The following is a 22,510-nucleotide window of genomic DNA, read 5'->3' as shown; positions in this document are numbered from 1 at the left end:
CAGACTGAGAGCTGGAGCTGAACTTCCCTCTGCAGCTAAAGGAGATGGTATCTGCCCAGTGATCTGAAGTGGTTCTTTTGGACAGCCTCGACTCCTTGAGAATGTAAAGAAGGAATGTCCTACATAAGCTGGTGGAACTTACAGCCTTCGCCTCTATTTCCTCTAGAGCTGCAGTGGACTTTCCTCCCCTTTCGAATAGCAGCCTTTGGGTTGTATTCGGTCACTTATCTCTCGTAATAGCCAGCCCCCGCTAGAGTGATGCTAATTTTGTCCATTAAAATCATATTCCGCAAAGGCTGAGGAAATACAGATTCCCCAAGGAGAAAATCCTGCATGAGAATTTTCTTAAAAACTGCTGCTCTTGCTGCGTGGCACAGACTTAAGAGACAACTTGATCATCAACCTGAAATTTGTCGCAAATGCTTTTTGCTGGCTTTAACTGCGCTCCTAGGTTTATGCTGCAAGTACTCTTATTTGCTAGCATACCCATATGCTTCCCCATTTATCTGACATCTGTGCTCTTTAAACCAGCAAGATCTTGATCACATACACAATGTAAAGGTTACTTTTCAAAAAAAAAAAAGGAAGAGAATCACACATTTATTTAGCAGCAGTTTTGGAATTAAAATCGGACACAATATACAGTATTTTTTTGCACCATAAGACTCACTTTTCCCCCCCCAAAAAGTGGAGGGAAAAGTGTGTGCGTCTTAAGGAGCGAATACTGCAAAAAATTCACACAAATGTCTCTAAATTCACACAAACGGCTCTAAAAACTAGGTGCGTCTTATGTTCAGGTGCGTCTTATGGAGCGAAAAATACGGTAATTGATTGGGTTCCACTCCCAATCAAGCATATGACGCTGCCCAATAAAACTATGACGGAGAAAGCTGTTATAAGAACAGGTCACTTGATTTCTTTATGAAGGAACGTCAAAGCTCTGGTTGTTTTGTTGCCAGGCTAAAATCAGCATGCATTACAAAAGACTTTCATCAAAACAAAATAAAGGGCATCATTAACAGCATTTTGGGACGAGATAAGAGTTATGCACACAACTCATTGGGAAAGAGGTGCAAGAGTTGCTTCACACTGTTACGTGCCGATCAAGTTTGCCCACAACTACATCAAGTGCTTCCTGTAAATCCGTGATATGAATGGCAAACAGTGTTCCACAAGAGAGTATCAACATACCGGGTATCTACAGCTAGTCAGGACTCCCTTGTTGTTGAGGAACACGCATCTGCAATTCACATTTTACAGTGTCCTACAGAAAACCAATGAAGCGACCCTCAAAGAATCCTTCAGAATAATTCTGAAAGGCATGCAAAATAACCCACAACTGTGGAAGTGTTCTCCATAACAAAACACACACATATGAAAAAGGTACAAGAAGAGTTCTTAAGGCCAGACAGTGTTTACACGGTATACCAAAGAAAGCAGGAACAAAACAACACTATCCTGGCTCTCCTAACAGAGAGATCGTTACAATTCTGAAATGCCACTTGCAGATCTTTGCCACTGCTCTGGATGATTCCACACACATTTCTATTCTGAGGTGACAGCAGCCTGTGTAAGACACCCAAAGCAAAAATCCTGGCTCTGGTGTTAGCAGAACAAACACATATAATGAAGCCATTCAAGCATAACTATAGCTGTAGAGGCTACAGGAAATATAGGAAAGCTGTTGAGGCTCTTTAGGAAATTCCAAATGTAGATACAGAAATCAATTCCATCAACATATAACATTTGCTTTCACATGAAGAGTCAGGTTCACTATTTGAGGTGTAAAGCAAATAGCTACTACTGTATAGCTGCAAGTAAAATATACAGAGATAGGCGAAGGGGAAAGGGGGGGGGGACCATACCTTTTATTTATAGGCTTTTCATCTTTCTCATAAGGCTTCACAAACCATTTCCCAATGCGCACAAAATTCCGGTTCATCAGACATCTTTCCACCAGGTTGTGAATTGCTTTAAAAAGCAGAGTACGACATTCATAGGAAAGCCCGTTCTCCCATACACCATCTTCTTCATCTAAAAGAGGGGAAAATGAACCAAAGTTAACATCAAGTTATCATAGATATTACAAGGAATCCCTTAAATCATCCTGAATATATGAAGCTGTATTGCACCGTCAGACTACCACAGTCTATCTAGTCCACTATCATCCATCCCAATTAGCAGCAGCTCTCTTAAATTTCGGACAGAGGTCTTTCCCATGTAGGCTGGCCACCCAAGATTCTTTTAACCTGAATGTGAAAATAACTGTAGGTAGAACTTTTGCATGAAGAGCATGTGGTGTACCACAGAGCTGTTGTCCATCCCCATTTTAAGTGCACAACTTAAACATGCATGACTAAGATGCATGTTTCCAGTCCACGTCACCATGTAGCTACGTTTGTCATGGCATCAAGACAGGCCACAAATCCTTATTGAGCATATCAACCTGGACTTGCTGTGATATGTGTGATCATCCTTAGATTGCACAGTGGCATTTCATAAGCCATCCATTTTCTCACTGAAAGTTGATGAAAAACAAATTTTCTTCCACTAAAGGTCCAATCCAGTTCTTCAGGGAAATATTAATTCTGTGCTTTCCCAGAGTTCAGAACAACTGAGTGTACAAGGCGAATATTTGAGACTGTATGAAATACATAATAAATAGGGATGCCTCAGCAATCTAGCAGATTTCATTTCTGACACAGATATTTTAGTTCCACTAGATCAAACAATTATTCCCACATTCTTTCCAATTCTTATTACATTTACTTTCTCGTAGGAAAAGAAAGATCAGCAGCAGCTCAACCCCCCACCCACTGAGTTAGGATGTGTGTTACCCTTCATTTGGATACACATTCTGATGCATGCAGAGTTCACACCCAGAGCTCCTGAAAGCAAGGGCATCTGATACCCTTGGCTATATTCCTGCAGATCATCAGAACCATGCCAGTGGGGAGGGGGGGGGGCTGCCACAAACATTTTTTATTAAGAGCCTAATGCATTTTGCCCTGACAAAGTTCTGTTGATCCAACCCTAAAAATTCCATTTTTTTTTCAATTTTCCAAGATAGCTGCAGTTAAAATTATATTCAGTTATCTGAGAATCTCAATTTATGGTAGATAAAGAACGTAATGAACCTGGATCTATTTTTAACATCAGTTTTGGCTTTCCACTTCTTAAGTTCAATACTGCAGCCACAGTGACCAGTGAACTTGTGTGGCTGCAGTACAGAACTTAAAAAATTGGAAAGCCAAAACTGAAGTTAAAAATAGATCCAAGTTCATTCCATTCTTTATCTATCGCCAACCAAGATTTTCAGATAAAACTATATTCAGTTTACTGCAGCTTCCTTAAAATCTATTGCCCTGTGGTCCACCACAACACCCTCTTATAACCTATATATTTTTCTGCTTCCTTAGCTTCTTCCAGCTAGACAGTCAAGCATTTGTAAATCTAGCTTGTAAAATGAAGCTACCGCGTGAGTTAAAATACCAACAGTTACCTACATATCATGAGGCATCTCTACAGAATAGTAATCTCCCCACTCAAAAGGAACAGTGCCTTGCCTTGCCCAAGGGGCTGCATAAAAACAGCAATACATCACTAGGCCCAGCAGAAAGATGCAGCATGCTGTCAAAGGTGGCCTTCCGCTGGCTTCCGTTTCTTCCACTTTAATATTTGTACTACCTGTAGCATGGACGTGTCTGTTTTGCTTATGCAACCCATTTGTTCACTGCTGGGAACAATTGGCTGAGTCAAGTACTTTGAAGCCACACTAGTTTTAAGGAAAGAGCTACCTAACTCTCCCAAAGCGCTTCTATGTAGCTGAATTATGCCTCCTCTAAAAAGGTGTTTCCCAACACAGGTGCATTCTAGCATGACCAAAAACTCCAGCCCCCATGGGGGGTGGGCAGGAGTGCTGGGCTGGGGAATAACACTAAGGACAGGACAAAATTGCCCCCAAGTTGGACACCGCACAGTTGCGGCCCCTGCCATCAGCAATCCTGCAAAAGAGAGTTGTATGGCTGACTCTCTGACTTAATTATACAGACCTTTCCCTCTCTGTATGCCTGTCAATGACAGATGTTTAGATAATAAATAGCAAAAAGCATCGGGTCGCTGAATAGCAAGGTATGGGGTGGGGGGTGGGGGGGAGACCGACCTATCAAGGGACTGCAGACAAGCATCAAGCATTTTTACCTCGCATGAGATGAACACACAAGACAGTTATCAAAATACTAACCTTTAAATAATAAAAAAAAATCTCTAGTCCAATACACCCACACAAAGTCAAAGTATACAGCAAGCCGTGGTGGCATTACCAGACATCTCAATGACCTTTACAACCCTCTCCTCAGAAAGACGTGAAGAGGTTTATCTTAAGGGTTCAAGAGGAAGGGGGACCACAGCAAAGGACACAATGTCTCGACCGAAAAATGGGAGGCTTTGAGATGCCTCTAGACATCTTAAAGTTCGGAAGCAGGCAGGGATGTCCATATTTCCCCAGAACACAGTAGGCTACCTTAGAATCTGTATGATGCATTTTCATGGCAAACATCTTCTTTACTTGATAAAATTCCTGAGAATGTGATTTTATCATGTACAAGAAAAAGAAGAAGATGATATTGGATTTATATCCCGCCCTCCACTCCCAAGAGTCTCAGAGCGGCTCACAATCTCCTTTACCTTCCTCCCCCACAACAGACACCCTGTGAGGTGGGTGGGGCTGAGAGGGCTCTCACAGCAGCTGCCCTTTCAAGGACAACCTCTGCCACAGCTATGGCTGACCCAAGGCCATGCTAGCAGGTGCAGGTGGAGGAGTGGGGAATCAAACCCGGTTCTCCCAGATAAGAGTCCGCACACTTAACCGCTACACCAAACTGGCTCAACAAGAGATGATGTTTCCATATCAGATAGCGAAAAAATTTTAGCTCCCAAAAAACTGAAGCACTCTGTCCCCTTCCAAACCAGGGGATTACCATACAGATACACCATAACCATTTAAAAGATGAGCGACATTGTCTCGGAATGTGCTCATAGGCTACTACAGTGCTAGTTCATCATCATCCTTCATCAGTTACTCCAGAAGGTAGATCAGCTCTACCACAAACGCATCAACTAACAAGTGTGTCAAAATTTTCCTGAGTACCACACCCATGGCTTTGCCTCATAAATGGCTAAGATGTTCAATCCAGACTCTATTAGAATCCTCCCAACCTTAGACCCAGCATCAGGGAAAGACTTTGTTCTGAAGGCAGCCAAATTAAACAGGAACACGCTCCCTTAAACTTTAGAAGCTACTGTTTGGTGTACTGGTGTAACTTTAGAGCCAGTTTGGTGTAGCTTTTGGTGTAGCTTTACAGCCAGTTTGGTGTAGTGGTTAAATGTGCGGACTCTTATCTGGAAGAACCAGGTTTGATTCCCCACTCCTCCACTTGCAGCTGCTGGAATGGCCTTGGGTCAGCCTTAGCTTTGAAAGTCCTTGAAAGGGCAGCTGCTGTAAGAGCTCTCTCAGCCCCACCTACCTCAGAGGGTGTCTGTTGTGGAGGGGGAAGGTAAAGGAGATTGTGATCGCTCTAAGACTCTGAGATTCAAAGTATAGGACAGGATATAAATCCAATATCGTCATCTTCTTTTTCTATCAACTATGACAGCCATCTATTTAGAGTGCGATGACCGACTTTGCTCTTTCCCTACTATTACTAAAAATAAGAATTCCCAGTATGCCAGCCTTAATTACAAGTGACAGCCAGGAGATAACGTAAGACCACGAACCATCTCAAAGCTGTACTGAAGCTGTACATTGTCCCAACCAGTCTACCAAGATGCCCTGGGAATGGGGGAGGGTGGGTGAAATCAGCAACCATGGGAAATGCTACCACTGTCCAAGAACAAACATAAGACGAGCCCTGCTGGATTGGGCCAACAGTCCCTTTAGTCCAGCATCCTGTCGCACACAACGGCCAACCAGTTCCTCTGAACGGCCAACAATGAGGCATAGATTCTTGGAAAACAGCTAAACCCCTAACGATTGGGAACTGGCTTCTTATACTCCCAAGAATTCTGTATTCTAGACACGCCGGCTGACTCCTTGAACAACCCCAACCCTACTGACTCTAACACTCGCTTTGAAACTATACGGTTTGCTTTTCTCGAAAGCCTGGCACAGCACAAAGAATTTCCCACCTTTTAAAAAGTTGTCAATGTAATCTATCGAATGCTTGGCAATATACTGTTAACCTATGGCAAGACAAGATGATTTATTTTATATTGTGCACGCAACAGTTTACCAAAGATTTTCTTTGTTGTTATTATATTTCGTTATGTAAACCGACTTGAGCCTTGTTATATTAATCTCGGCTAAAATTACTTATAATTTTCAATAAAGCACTGAAAATTAAAAAAACAACAACAACAACGAGGCATAGATGCCGAGGTCTTCCCGTGATGCTGCCTCCTGAATGTGGAGGTTCCCCTCAGTCCCCATGGCTCGTGGCCATTGATAGAGTCATCCTCCACGAATCTCTCTAATGCCCCTTTTAAAACTGTTGGTTCCTGTGGCCATCACTATACCCTCTAGCAGCGAATCCAACATTAACGTCAACATTGTACATTTATTTATGTGCCACTACACTTCATAGGGAGTCCAAGCCAGAAGAGAGTGGATTATTACACAAACGTCAATCAAGAGGCCAACAGGCTGAGCCGGCGCTCTAGATCAGCTGTTCACTCTCAAACGCGGGAAGAATCCACCGCAAGACGCTGGGACTCCCAAGCAGACCCAGAGAGCTTCCAGGGCAGCCAAATTGACAGGAAAGTGCTCCCTCAAACTGCAGAAGCTACCGCTATCAACCATGACAGCCATCTATTTAGAATACGAGGACAGGCTTAGCTCTTTCCCCGCTATTGCTAAAAATAAGAATTCCCACTATGCCAACCTTAATTACAAGTGACAGCCAGGAGATATATAAGACCACAAACCATCTCAAAGCACAAATTGTCACACTGGATCCACATTCCAATTATTACAGGACACGCACAATTTGGGGGAGGCTCCCTGGAGAAGTTCTTCAAATCTAACCATTCATTTTCTTCACCAGTGACCACTCCCACTTATTTTGCTCCATTCAGACACCTCCATTATAAACAAGAGCGCACAATGCAGCCACATCTGCTCTCTTCAAAACCACTGCAAAGGATCTTTTCTTATCTCTGTGTTGAACTCAGGCATACAAACAGCCTGGATTTATATCAGCATTTTGTTTAAAGGTTTGCCAAAAGCATCAGAAAGTGATTGTCAGTGGAAGGAAAAAAAATGTTTGCAACCAGCATTGAATATTTATGACTCACAGCAATCCACTTGGAAAGTTTTAAAGTTCCGAATATCACAACAGATCTCCGAGAGAGCCTTGGCTGGAAGACAATGAAGGAGCTATTTCAATATTCTTCAATCTGAATCAAGAGGATGTGCACACACCTCCTGTAAAGGCAACCAGTCTGGAGTAGTGGTTACATCAGGGGTTGCTTGGTGGAGATGTGACCTTGCAAATAGAGGGCTGATCCTTTGAGCCAGCCCGTCTCTGCTGAATGGATGTGAGAACTGGTGCCTAGCGAGTACTGCAACATGGGAACCCACAGCCAAAGGGGGGATATTACACTGAAGAGCTGTAGTTAATCTGAGTAGACCGGGGGGGGGGGGTATGTGTGGAAGAAGCTTGCAATGCCCAGCCATTTAATGTTTTCCTAAGCTCAGAGCATTTTATATTTTTTGTTCATATTTTTAGTTTCTGCTGTGATCCTTGTGCTTTTTCTTGATGTTTTATTTTTAAAATTCCATTGTCAAATCCCACTATTCTCCCACCTTTCCATTTTAAACAAAACATCACAAGGGTTTTAAGCATGTTTGCATTTTAAGTTAAAAAAAACCACTTTAATTGTGTTTGTCTGTGTCCTTTGTAACAGGGGTCCCCAACCCCTGGGTCATGGACCTGTCCTGGTCGGTGGCCTGTTAGCAACCGGTCCATGAGTTGTATATTATTTCATTATATATTACAATGTAATAATAGAAATAAAGTGCACAATTGTATCATCCCGAAACCATTGCACTTCCCCCGGTCTGTAGAAAAATTGTCTTCCATAAAACCGGTCCCTGGGGCCAAAAAGGTTGGGGACCACTGCTTTATAAAGTTTATACCTCCACTACCTGGCATTACATTTTATGACACACATGACCCACAAAGTCCCATTTATGTCAGATCTGGCCCTCGTAGCAAATGAGTTCAACACACCTGGGCTAGAATATCAGACTAGGACCTGGGAGACCCAGGTTTGAATCCTCACCTCAACATTGATGCTTGCTGGGTGTCCTTGGGCCAGTTACATACTCTGTGTAACTTACCTCTCAGGGTTGTCGTGAGGATAAAATGGAGAAGGGGAGAATGTTGTAAGCTACTCTGCGTCCCCAGTGGGGAGAAAAGTAAAATATAAATGATGTATATAAATAATTCCATGTGCACACACCTCCCATAAAGAGAGCCAGTCTGGACCTCTGGTCTGACAAGATGTATCGGAGCATATGGATGCCTTCCCCAAATTTTGTTAAGAACTGAAGAAAACTGGGGATGGGGAGGCTTATGCGATTCTAGCAGAAGCTCGTGCCGACTCCAAACCTCAGCATGGCATAAGACCTCTCTATGCCATATGAGTAGGGTAGTAACTCACTGATCTGCTTCAGGGGTGAAGAACTCTGCAATCAGGCAGATCCTCTAACACATACAGAGGACTTGGGATCAGAGGTGAGCACAGAAAATGGTTGGCCTCTGGACAAAAAAAATCTGCACAAAGAAGGGAACGGAACAGAATCTCTTGGTCTCAACATTTAGTTCTACATACTGATTAGAAGCCCAAGCTTATGTCCTTGTGCAGAAATGGCAACCCACAAAATGGCCTTCTCCATCGTGATACCCAAACACTGGAACCCCCTCCTCAGGGAGATTCATCTGTCTCCCTCTGTCAGCATCTTTGAACATATGAAGCTGCCTTATACTGAATCAGACCCTTGGTCCATCAAAGTCAGTATTGTCTTCTCAGACTGTCAGCGGCTCTCCAGGGTCTCAAGCTGAGGTTTGCCTGGACCCTTTTTTGGAGATGCCAGGGACTGAACCTGGGACCTTCTGCTTCCCAAGCAGATGCTCTACCACTGAGCCACCGTCCCTCCCCTTTGGCCAGCAGGTGAAGACATTTTTTGTTTTGCCTGGCATATCCCTAATAACGGTTATTGGCCTGCCTTCTGGCGTTATTTATGTGTTTTTGATTGAATTTTAGAACTGCATTTTCAGTTGTTTAAAACATTTTAATGTTCTTATCTTCACCAACTTGTGGACCCTGACTGAATTGAAAGGTAGAATAAAAATGTTTAAAATGAATTTAAAAGGGGAACTGACAACCACGTAGTCCCATAACAGGGTAGCGAACTAACAGCATAATTCAAGATTCTCTGAGGCACAGTTTAAGTGGGTAGCATGTTAGATTAGAGCTGCAATCTCAAAAGTGCATATCAGAAAGCATCCAATAGAATTCAGCAGAATTCACTTTCTCGCTGAGAACTGAGTTTCCAGACTTCAAACACTACTATGAAATGACTGGAGCAGGGGTGGCCAAACTGTGGCTTGGGAGCCACAAGTGGCTCTTTCACACATACTGTGTGGCTTCCGGAGGTTGAGGAGGAACTTAGTACAGGTTTACTCTCAAGTAAGTGTGCTTAGCATTGGGGCCTCAGTCTCTGAGTGCTGACCCATAGGTAGGCAACTATTTCCACCGTGTGTGAAGCGAGGAAGGAGGGGGAAATAGGCAGGCTTGCAACCTCTTCTCCTCCACCACAGAGGCCACCTGGAGACCTAGAGCAGAGAAAGAGAGTGCAAGAGCCAAGGGAGCCACTGGAAGGAGGGACGAAATTAAAGAGGGAGGCTCAGGGTTCCCCCTTTATTTCACAGTTCTTGTAGGACTTGTATTTACTAACTTTGGTGTCAAGGCAAAAAGAGATGCATAATGATGCAAACAGTGCACAGTGATTATATGGTACATGCGTGTTTCCTTCTCCCACTGGTGCCAAATAATAGTTCCCTTACCTTTCTCTGTGCTAGTCTTATGGGGACTGTTATTCTCAGCTTTTGTTTTTTTAAAAATCTCCTTTTGCGTTGTCGGATTGTAAAGTGCATACATATGTATTTTATCTTTCTGCGCAAAGTATGTATTAAGAGTTTTAATAACGACATGGTGCAGTAATTGTTCATGTCTTGCGGCTCTCGAACGTGTGACATTTATTCCATATGGCTATTATGTTAAGCAAGTTTGGCCACCCCTGGACTAGAAGAGCTCAGACAGATCAACTCCCTGGTTATAGCAGCAACCTACCAAGGTGGGTCATCGTGAAGATGATCTTGATAGTGACACACTGCATGATAACATGTAAATTAATTATGAAATATATAAATGCAGCTTGCACAAGCACTGATTGCTAGTTACAGTCATCTCTGTTTTTCCTCCTGCTCTTTGATCCCTTGCCTCTCATTGTGCATAACCCTGCATAAAGTCTGGAATCCTACAATGACTGAGTCTTTAGCAGTTTTTTTTTAGTAATAGCCAAGCCTCATTTTGGGCAGGAGCTCACAGGAGCAGAGCTCCGGAAACCTCTCAATTTTATTGTGCTCTTTCTTTCTTACCCCTCTCCCCCCAATATTTGCTTCTGGGCTTCATTGTTCAAACCCCCTGTGAGAATTCTGTTGAACTCTAAGATTTGACAAACTTTCTAATATTTCCCCCCACAAAAAATGGGGAAATAACCAAAACATAGAAAGCAGACAGATGGAAATCTTCATCGTGCCACCCTGAGCCTGCTTCGGCGGGGAGGGTGGGATATAAATCCAATAAAATAAAAATAATTACAAAAAAATAAATGCCACTGGGGCCACATAGAAGGAAGTAATTGTAAAAAGTATGATGGGAGTAAGGTTTTATTATGACAATTATAATTCAAGAAGCATTTTAAGGTAGATGCTGAGCTGATCCAATTTAGTATGCCTTCTGGTGATGTCAGAGGTGTGTGACATATGCAAACAAGTTATGCAAATAAGTTGTGCTAATGAGCTCCAGCACCTCTTTTTCTACAAAATGACCCCTGGTTTTTTTGTTTTTTTTTAAAAAGTCAGCTATGAAAATGCTGTGAAAGCAACATCACCCCAGAGTCGGAAACGACTGGTGCTTTAATAGCTATTTACACTGAATGCTTATTTTGACTGCTTGAGATGTGCTAATTTCTCAAGGCCCAGATATTTGTACCGTCCACCCCACCCCCTCGCCAAATATTTCTGATTTCAGTATCTAAATCTCAATGTTCCTCCTTGTAGAGGCATCTCACCACTTCAACACAAATCTCTCTAGTACTTTGAGGTGAGTCACTGATTAAACGTAAAGAATTATTTAAAATCAAGTGTGGAACCTAAGCCAGCAACTCCTCGTAACAACACAGTCGAAGAAAAACAGCTTCCCTACACTCAGTGTAATTTGACGTGAATTTGGTCTTGACCTGGAAAGAAAGTCATATTAACACATGTTTAATATATACATGTTTCTTCACTACACATGGTATGACAGAACTAGCATATGGAGTCACCAATCCATCAACCTACTCTGGATACCATTCACCCTTTTTTTAAAAAAGACCAGTTTATTCAAAAGAAAGATGTCATTCATGAGAGAGTATTTCAGTCAGCCCTATGTACACTTTTTGTTAAAAAAAAAATCTGTTTGCTTATGCTAGCTGTCCATAAGAACAGGCAGTTCGGGAAAGCTCCTGTACAGCTATAATTATCTGGAGAACACAAGCAAACCTGATGCCTTCGGTGAGGGATTATTCAGCCCCCCATGAGCACATGGTTCTCCATAATAAAGGCAGCTACACACACACAAAGGGAGCACAGACCCCCGCAGTGAAAGAAATCAGAAGACAGACTCTCAAGACACAAAATAATGATCAGACACAAGAACTACCCATCTTGCAAAATAAAAGGCACAACAGCTTCACCTACAAGGCACGGAAAAGACCTAATGAGATTAATTTGAAATCAACCTTCTCAGAAGTGCCTTACAGCAACAGCTTATTTTGCATTATCTGGGGTGGGGTGGGGGGTTCAGATGCTTGAGAAACATTTTTACATTAATATTGAAACAACTTTCTTTATGATTATGCACACATACAGAGAGAGAGAGAGAGAGAGAGAGAGAGGAGTTCTGCAAAGCTCAAGTCTCCTGGAAAGAAATCAGAACTCCTCCCCCCCACCTCCTGCTCAGATAAAATAGTTGACAGGGCTTGACACACATTCTGGAAGATATTACTCTATCTCTCAATCAAAGAGGATGAAATGAGAACTTTAATATACACATCTGTCTGTTTTGAAACACTACAGTGTTTATTAGTGGCCAGCCTGATTGTGGGGAAAAGGTGTTCAACTGACAGGGTACTTTCAGACTCTGGGGCAAAACGAAAAATTAAGCGGCTAACAGCAACTCCATTTGAAATTATAATTTATACTTTCACTAGCTGGCAGAATGTTTTAGCCTGTAGTTAGAAGATGAACTTCTTTTTCTAATTAAGAAGAGTCAGCAATACCATTAATTGCAGGAAAACTGTAAGCTCAGCTTACTTGTTTTAACTAATGCTGAGCTGAAATGGAAAAGGGGCGGTGGAGAGAGAGAGAATGGCTCACCAACATTTTCATCCTTGCAAAGCCACACACTTTTGCCAAATAAGCTTCAGCCCCAAGATCCAGATAAATCTCGCCATGATCTGGAGTCACCAGCGAACCACTCAACCTTACAGCAGCTCTTAAGAGTGGATTCTGAGTAACAGAGGAGCTGCCATCTCATTTATCTGCAAAGGTAATCTCACCCAGACAAGGCTTTCTCTACATCCTCATCCTGCTGCACCTCCCGTTACTACAACTAAGAGGGTGCTGTTGATTTTCCTGACATGGTAGGCATTTGTCAGGGTAAGTTTTCTTTAGAAGCTTCTTGCCACATGAGTGCAGTGTGTGATTCCACTCTTTTTCTACATATCTTCTAAACTTTTTCCACTCTGTCTTAAAAACTTCTAAATCATAGTCTCTTAATATTCTTGTTAATTTGTCCATTTCATTCCATGTCATAACTTTTATAATCCAGTCCCATTTCTCTGGTATTTTTTCTTGCTTCCACAACTGCACATATAATGTCCTAGCAGCTGAAAGCAAGTACCAAATTACAGTTCTATCTTCTTTTGGAAATTTTTCCATTTGTAATCCCAACAGAAAAGTCTCTGCAACTTTCTTAAATTCATATCCCAAGATCTTAGAAATTTATTGTTGAATGATCTGCCAATACTTTTTTGCCCTGTCACAAGTCCACCACATATGGTAGAAAGAACGTTCATGTTTTTTACATTTCCAACATCTGTCTGGCATCTTATTGTTCATCTTTGCCAATTTTTAAGGAGTCATATACCGTCTATACATCATTTTGAAACAGTTCTTTTTAATACTATGACACGTCGAAAGTTTCATAGAATTCTTCCACAAGTGTTCCCAAGTTTCCATCTGTATTTCTTTATTTACATTAATTGCCCATTTAATCATTTGAGATTTCACTATTTCATCCTCCGTAGATGATTTTAACAGTAATTTATATATATATATATATTAATTAATTTTTCATTATCTCCAAGCAGAACTTTTTTCATTTCTGTTTGTTCTTTTCTTATTCCTTAAGTTTTGATATCATTATCCACCAAACTCTTCATTTGTTGCATTTGGAACCAATCATATTTATTATTCACCTCTTCAGCAGTTTTCAGTTCTATTTTGCTACTTTGTATTTTTAATAATTGATTATATGACAACCACTTTTCTTCACCTATCTCAGCCGTTATTTTTATTACTTCAGCTGGCACTATCCATAACTATTTCCTCTCATCCCCATATTGCTTGTATTTTATCCATGTATTTAGCAAATTATTTCTTATATAATAGTGAGAGAAAAAACCGTCCATCTATCTTTTTTCCATAATACAAATACGCGTGCCAGCCAAATTTATTTCCGTGACCTTCCAGCACTAAGAGTTTTTTGTTTAACAGCATTATCAATTCTTTTATCCACACTAAGCAAACTGCTTCCTGATATAATTTTAAATTCGGTAGTTGAAATCCACCTCTCTCTTTTGCATCTGTCAAAATTTTCATTTTGATCCTTGGTTTCTTCCCAGCCCACACAAATTCTGAAATTTTTCTTCGCCATTTATCAAATTGTTTACTTTCTTTCACAATGGAAATAGTTTGAAACAAATACATTATTCTTGGTAGAATATTTATTTTAATTGCAGCTATTCTACCCAGCAATGACAAATTAAGTTTGTTCCGTTTTACCATATCTTCATCCATTTTATGCCATAGCTTTTCATAATTATTTTTAAATAGATCAATGTTCTTCATTGTTATCTCCACACCCAAATATTTTACCTTGGAGGTGACTTCACAGCCCATTAGTCTCTGTAATTCTTGTTGCTTATTTATTTGCATATTTTACATAGAAATTTTGATTTTTCTTTATTAATACAAAGTCCCGCCAACTCCACATATTCTTGTATTTTGGCTAACAACAAAGGTGTAACTTGTATGAGGTTTTCATTTATAAACATTATATCATCTGCAAATGCTCTATATTTGTAAATAAATCCTTTTATTTTTAATCCTTCTGTTTCTATATCTTCTTGGATCTGCATCAGTAATATTTCAAGAGTCATTATAAACAACAATGGGGAAAGCGGACAACCTTGTCTTGTACCTTTGCTAATTATCATATATTCTGTAAGGTCTGCGTTTATACATAGCCTTGCATGTTGTTCAGTGTATATCGCTTTTATAATTCTTATAAAGCTTTCTCCCAACTCCATTTTCTCCATTACTGCAAACAAAGTCCCAGTTTAAATTGTCAAAGAATAATGCTATTTCCTTTTCTGGATGTCTTTCATAATATTCTACAATATTTACAACAGTTCTGATATTGTCTCTTATTTGCCTTTTGGGAAGAAACCCCGCTTGATCTTCCTTTATAAAATTTATCAAATGTTGTTTAAGCCGTTCTGCCAAGATTCTTGTATATATTTTATAGTCATTGTTTAATAGCGAAATTGGTCTATAATTTTTTACATTCGTGACATCTCTATCTTCCTTTGGTATCAATGAAATAAAGCTTCCTTCTATGTGTTTGGTATTTTCCCTTTTATTCTTATCATGTTCATCAACTTCTGCAATTTTGGTGTTAACATCTTTAAAGATTTTAAAATATTTAGATGTATATCCATCTGGCCCAGATGCCTTTCCATTTTTCATTACATTAATTGCAGCTTCAATTTCTATTTTTTCAATTGGATCATTCAAAACTTTTTGCATATTTTCTGTTAAGGGTTCTATTTTTATCTTTTGTAGATACTCATCCATCTTTTCTTTCTTTATTTTGACACCTTGAAACAACTTGGCATAATACTTTATTCCCTCTTGGCTAACTACCTCTCTTCCATCTACCACAATTTTATTAATAATTTTATTTTCTCTCTTTTTCTTCAGTTGCCAAGCCAAATACTTTCCAGGTTTATTTGCTCCCTCAAAAGATTTCTGCTGCAGTCTTTTCAAATTCCATTCCAATTCTTTATTTAACAAATGTCTCATTTGCATTTGTAATATTGTAATTTCCCTTATAATTTTCTTTTTCCCTGGCCTTTTTCCTCAACTCCCCTTCTTTTTTCTTTATTTCATTTTGAATGTCCAACAACTGTTTTTCTTTTGCTCTCTTATCTTTATTATTCAGGGTAATCAATATTCCTCTCATTACTGCTTTATAGGCATCCCAGACCATCTGAGATTCTATATCCTCTTTGTCATTCATTTGAAAGAAAGTTTTAGTTTCATTTTCTAGGTATGTCACTATTTCTTTATGCTGTAGTAAATCTTCATTCAATCTCCATCTTCTCAACTTCTTAGACAATTTTGTAATTCACATTATTGGGTTATGGTCAGCCCCAATTTTAGGTAAAATCTCTATTTCCCTTGTTATAAGTCCTAAATCTTTAGTGCCCCAAAACATGTCAATTCTAGAAAAAGTTTTATGACTTGCTGAAAAAAAGCTGTAGTCCCGCACTTCAGCGTTAAATTTCCTCCATAGGTCCTCCAAATTTTCTTGTTTGACCAATTCAAAAAAAGACTTTGGCAATTTTCCTTCTTTGTTATTATTCCCCCTCCCCCGACCTATTCAGAGAGTTCTTAATTGTTCCATTAAAGTCTCCCATTATCAAAACTTGGTCATGAGTCAGTTCATCAAATTGTTGTATAATGTCTTTTTAAAAAGCATCCTTTGCACCATTAGGCGCATACAGTCCCAATAACAACAGGTTTTTTGCATTTAATATTATTTCTACTGCTACAAATCTTCCATCTAATTTTTTTGATGCACTTATCTCTCTCATGCCTTTCATCATTCTGGCCTCCATTGCCTCTAATTGATCCTGCATTTTCTCCAATGAAGTAGCCCTTGTACGGGTTTGCTTGTGTTCTGACATTTAAAAACACCGAAAATTTTGATCTCACCAATTTCAAATTTAACTATCAGATTCAAAAGATTAGAGCTTGCTTTTAATAACAAGCCTAATTTCGCCATCCTCAGAGCTTCTCAGGCCAAGATATTAATTTTTAAAATTTTTAAATCCTTCAAAATGGCGGTCGTGACTTTTTGCTGCTCTCTGCAACTTTCCCCCCCTTTTCTTTTAAAGGTTTCTAAAGTCCATTACAAACAATATGTCCAAAACATTATTTTAATTTTGACCTCCAAGCAATGGTCGCCGATGTTTCTCAATGGTATTATAGTCCTAGAGTAGGCTCTTCATCAGCTACTTCCTGCTTGCCACCAAATCTCGTTTTCACTGGTAAAGAGATCTCACGATGCTTGACGTACTTCCTGTGTTGAATGTATATGCTACAGGTCTGTGAGGATGGTGCTCTTTTTTCAAAACCGCAAGTAGACCAAACAATAAATTCCTTTCCACTTTTTAGCACTGTCCTTTAAATTTACGAAGTCTAAATTTCACGTCTTCCTCCCTTCTTCTTCCAAGCTTTCTAGATTTTCATTTCCCACCTTTTGAATTTATTCTGTTTAACTGTAAATAGTCCCGGAATGAAAAATAGTAATTTGTACCTTTTCTGCCAATTATCCAGATCCACACTGGTCTTGTGTAGCTTTAGATGCTTAGCAATGTCCAAGAAGGTTAGGATTCTGACGAGCTTATGTTAAATAAATGACTCTGAGAACTTCTGCAGATGATGAAAATGCAGCTCTTCTCCAGAGAAGCCTCAAAGGAGCCCCCCCCCCCCCGGGACTCCTTTTTAGCCAAGGTAAATCTCAACGTTTTCTGTGCATATCTTGGACTAATCTCTGACTGAGAAAAGTAGGCAGTAGGCATTAATTTGCCTTCCACTACCCCGAACAGAAGTTGCAGCCTGCTCCCGTTATGAGAAGCAGCTCAGCTCGGCATTTTCCTTCCCCGTAAGTCCAAGGCACAAATATTTTTACAAACTAAAAGATGTCTTGCAGGATCATATTAAGATACAGGTTGGCAGCCATGTTGATCTGAAGTAGCAGAACAACTTTTTGAGCCCAGTGGCACCTTTAAGACCAATAAAGGTTTATTCAAGGCATGAGCTTTCATGTCCATGCACACTTCGCAGATACAATGAAAGATGGTATTAAAACACCCGAGAATTTTAGGTTTCCGTTTCTCTCATTAACTATGGAGGCCCAGGTAGCAGCTACTGCCAAATCCGCATTTTACCATCTTAGGCGGATAAGGCAGCTGGCCCCATACCTAGAACGTAGCAACTTGTCAACAGTGATTCATGCAATGGTCACCTCGAGAATAGACTACTGTAACACCCTCTACATGGGGTCGCCCTTGACACAGATTTGGAAGCTGCAACTGGTGCAAAATGCTGCAGCTAGGTTGCTAATGGAGCTACCTTTCAGGAGCACATTTAACCTACGCTGGAACTGTTGCACTGGTTGCTTGTGGCATTCTGAATTTGCTTCAAGGTGCTGGTTATGACCTTTAAAGTCCTATATGGCCCGGGACCTCTCTACCTCCGGGACTGCCTCTCCCCATACGAGCCTCAGAAAGCACTTCGATCAAGAACTCAAAATCTCCTTATGCTCCCTGGGCCAAAAGAAGCACAGCTGGCCACCATCAGAGCAAGAGCTTTTTCAGCAGCAGCTCCTACTATGTGGAACACCCTTCCCGAAAGCATTAGGGCCCTGCGGGCCCATCTACGGCTCCGAATCGTGGGTTTTATACCGTCATCACCTGCGACTCCTTGAGCGCTTCCATCAGCGCTGCCTTCGCACCATCCTCAACATCCACTGGAGTGACTTTGTGACCAACACTGAAGTCCTCAAGAGGGCGGAGGTTACAAGCATCGAAGCACTGCTGTTGAAGATGCAGCTGCGCTGGGCAGGGCATATTTCTAGGATGGAAAACCACCGCCTTCCCAAGATTCCTCTGTATGGTGAACTTTCCACCGGCCATCAAAATAGAGGGGCACCAAAGAAGAGGTACAAGGACTCCTTGAAGAAATCCCTTGGCACCTGTCCCATCAACCATCACCAGTGGTCTGACCTAGCCTCAGATCGCAAAGCATGGAGGCACACCATCCACCAGGCTGTCTTTTCCTTTGAGAACGCACGCATAGCTGGTCTTGAGGACAAAAGGAGATTGAGGAAGAATCGCACTGCTACAGCACCAACCCCAAATCAGACTTTTCCCTGCAGCCACTGTGGCTGGATCTGCCTGTCCCGCATTGGTCTTGTCAGCCACCAGCGAGCCTGCAGCAGACGTGGACTACTGCACCCTTCTTAAATCTTCGTTCGCGAAGTCAAGCCGAGAGAGCCGCCCTGAGTCCGTTAGGGGAGGGCAAGGATATAAATGCAAGAAAACAAAATAAAAATAAAATAAATTATGTTTTTGCACTAATCTCCAGACAAAGCCAGGCAAACGGCTATTCCAGGAAACAAGATTCCCTTCCCATAAGATATATCCAGGGCAAGTTGAGAAGACTGGATGTTATTATTAAAGAGTGAAAGGGGGAGAAAGAACTAGATGCAAGGCCTATTACAGTAGGTTTTTATCCTTTCACTTTTTTCACACGGTTGTGGGGTTTTTGGGGGGTGGGGTGGCTGGCTGATACTGCTAAATCTTACTGGATTTTAACAACTAGATGAGAGTCCAGTAGCACCTTAGATACCAAAATGTTTTTCAAGGTATAAGCTACTGAAATTCAAAGCTCTATCAGATACCTTCAAAGGGAGCTTTGATTCTCAAAAGCTTATTCCTCAAAATCTCGTTGGTTTCCAAGCTGCCACTGGACTCTATTCCAACAAGTCTACCCTCTGAAACTTACTGGATCTTAATGTAGAGGCCTGTTTTATTATTTTACTATTTGATTGCATTTTGATGTTTTAGGATTGCTGTAAGCCACCTAATAAGCTCATATGTGTTAACAGCTGTGAAATGTAAAGTTGTGGAAGTAAGCAGCATTGACATTGTCACTGTAACAACAATACTGGAAGTATCTTTTTAAAGGAGGCAAAAAAGGAAAGGAAAGGTCCCCTGCGCAAGCACCAGTCATTTTCGACTCTGGGGAGGCACTGCTTTCACAACGTTTTCACAGCAGACCTTTTATGGGGTGGCTTGCCATTGCCTTCCCCGGTTATCTACACTTTATTTTATTTATTTATTTGATTTGATTTACTTATTTTACCGACCTCGGAAGGATGGAAGGTCGAGTCAACCTTGAGCCGGCTACCTGAACCACCTTCCGCTGGAATCGAACTCAGGTAGTGAGCAGAGAGTTCCAACTGCAGTACTGCAGCTTTACCACTCTGCGCTACACTAATTAAAAATAAACACAAATCTCTGTCTGTAAGTCTGCAAAGACGACGGAAAGAGAGAAGAGACACAAAAGTAAGGGGAAAGAGGGTAAGGGTGTTCTTAAAATGCAACATGGATCTCACCCAGGTACGTGAGGGTGTGAAACCTACAAAGCTTTCACCTACAAACCAGATTCTGTTGGACAAGAGGCAGTTGTACAGTCACTGGTACCAAGATCACTGCCTCTGAAGGCTGTTTTCTCAAGGTGTAAGCAGCTAACAATGTGATAACTTGCCAGCCAATACTGTTATTCAGTCTTAGCTGCAACTGAAAGGACTCTTGCCATTTCCTTTGGCTTCAGAAGGACAGTTTAAGATCCCCACAACAGATGCTCCTGGCAGCCCTCCACAAATGGATGGCTGATGAAGAGGACAGCAGATCCCAGAATAACAGAATGCCAGTACACACACACAGTTTTGTAGACAGACCTGACCTGGATAGCCCAGGCAAGCCCAATCTCGTCAGATCTTGGAAGCTAAGCAGGGAAGACCCTGGCAAGTATTTGGATGGGAGACCTCCTTGGAATACCAGGACTGGGAAGCAGAAGCAGGCCATATCGAGCCATTTCTCTGAATATCCTTCATGCCCCAGTAGGGGTTGGCATGACTTCTAGGCATGCTTGCACATATAAATACAAAATAAATACAAAAAATACCCCCAAAAAAGTTCTCGACAGCCAATTTCACATGGATCTCATCATCACACAGTCCAATCTCCTGCATTGTGCAGGGGGTTGGACTACATGACCCTGGAGGTCCCTTCCAACTCTTTGATTCTATGATGGAAGTATCATCTCAATTTAATTAAGACTCTGTAGTGGGGTTAGGGACTAAAGGCTTTCTCTTCTGGGAAAAAATTCAATGTCTATACTAGGGATGTCATTTGTTATGAGGAGCAGATCTTACATAAATGAGACCTTGTCAGGCCAGGTCATGTATGTCATAAAATGTAATGCCAGGTAGCAGAGATATAAACTTATAAAAGACACAAACACAATTAAATATATTACAGAATCAATCATACAAGTTGGAAGGGGCTTCTGGGATCATCTAGTCCAACCCCCTGCACAATGCAGGAAATTTACAAACACCTCCCCCTCAAACACCCTTTTTAAAAAACTAAAAATATAAACATGCTTAAAACATTAACACTCTTGCAATATTTTGTTGCCGATACTCCTGTGCTGCCTGGACTGGGGAGTCTACAAAACCAAACTGGAGTGTTTGTCTGCAAAACCACAATTTTCCCCAGAAAAATAACCACAACTCCTGTAAGACAGTACAATAACAGAGAGACAGCATGTACAATGGACAGTATGAGCCTACTATTTGGGAGACTTAGGTTCAAAATCCCCAGTCTATAAAACAAAATGTGCTGGGTGACCTAGGTCTGGAAAAATGTTCTCAGCGTACTGCCCACCTCGCTGGCTTGCTTTGCACACACAGAGACCCCCAGTAGCAAAGCTAGGGGAAGAGGAAGGGGAGGGGCAGACCCAGTTACACCAGGGAGAACTGCAGCACAAGGAGCCTAATGGAATACACAAACACAGAAAGAGCAGCAAGGCACAGGAAAGCTCATGCCTTGAAGAAAACTTTCGTCAGTCTTAAGAGGCCTGGGGAGAAGGAGGGAGGGAAGGAGGAAGTAGACCCACCAGGGAAAAGCCAGTCACATGCAGCTGCCAATCTTACCGCTGGTCCCAATGGCAGTAATCTTTAACTGGAGGAGGGGGATTATGGGAGTGGCACTCTACTCGCGAGCTGGATGAAACACCTTGGAGGGACAGTTCTGTTCCGCAGGCCGTAAGTTAGTCTATACTGTTTGGTACATCATTATATTCTTAATATTTTATTTATTTTTTATTTTGTAGGCTTCTATTCCGCCTTCTCCCATAACGGGGCTCAAGGCGGATCACAATATATAATAGTAACAATACAAAGCTATAAAACAGAGTTAAAATACCACATTAAAATTAAACAGTAAAAACAATAACCAATAAATAAAATGCACCATCGATGAAAAAGGCATAGGAAAGCTCATGTCTTGAAGAAAACGTTTGTCAGTCTTAAGATGCGTGGGGAAAAGGAGGGAGGGAAGGAGGAAGTAGACCCACCAGGGAAAAGCCAGTCACATGGAGCTGCCATATCTTACTCCCTTTCTCACAATACAAGAACTCGTGGGCATCCGATGAAATTGCTGAGCAGTCGGGTTAAAACGGATAAAAGGAAGTACTTCTTCATCCAAAGGGTGATTAACATGTAGAATTCACTGCCACAGGAGGTGGTGGCGGCTACAAGCATGGCCAGCTTCAAGAGGGGGTTAGATAAGAATATGGAGCAGAGGTCCACCAGTAGCTATTAGCCACAGTGTGTATATGTGTGTGTGTGTGTGTATAATTTTTTTGGCCACTGTGTTACACAGCGTGTTGGACTGGATGCACCATTGGCCTGATCCAAC

At 41.3% G+C, this 22,510-nt stretch overlaps 1 protein-coding gene across 3 annotated transcripts in view; it reads right to left on the bottom strand.

The window, feature by feature from the left end:
- The window catches only part of MED13 (mediator complex subunit 13), a 157,171-nt gene that overhangs the window by 111,617 nt on the left and 23,044 nt on the right, over positions 1–22,510 (bottom strand). For all 3 annotated transcript variants that reach the window (XM_060259550.1, XM_060259552.1, XM_060259553.1), the window contains exon 3: positions 1,866–2,034. In XM_060259550.1, coding sequence (XP_060115533.1) covers positions 1,866–2,034 — 169 coding nt within the window. The remainder of the gene's footprint in view (positions 1–1,865; positions 2,035–22,510) is intronic.

This window comes from Heteronotia binoei, chromosome 18 (assembly GCF_032191835.1).
Source record: "Heteronotia binoei isolate CCM8104 ecotype False Entrance Well chromosome 18, APGP_CSIRO_Hbin_v1, whole genome shotgun sequence".
In the NCBI taxonomy this organism is placed as follows: domain Eukaryota; kingdom Metazoa; phylum Chordata; class Lepidosauria; order Squamata; family Gekkonidae; genus Heteronotia; species Heteronotia binoei.
The sequence above is the reverse complement of the archived record's forward strand: the minus strand, read 5'-3'. Positions and strand labels throughout refer to the sequence as shown.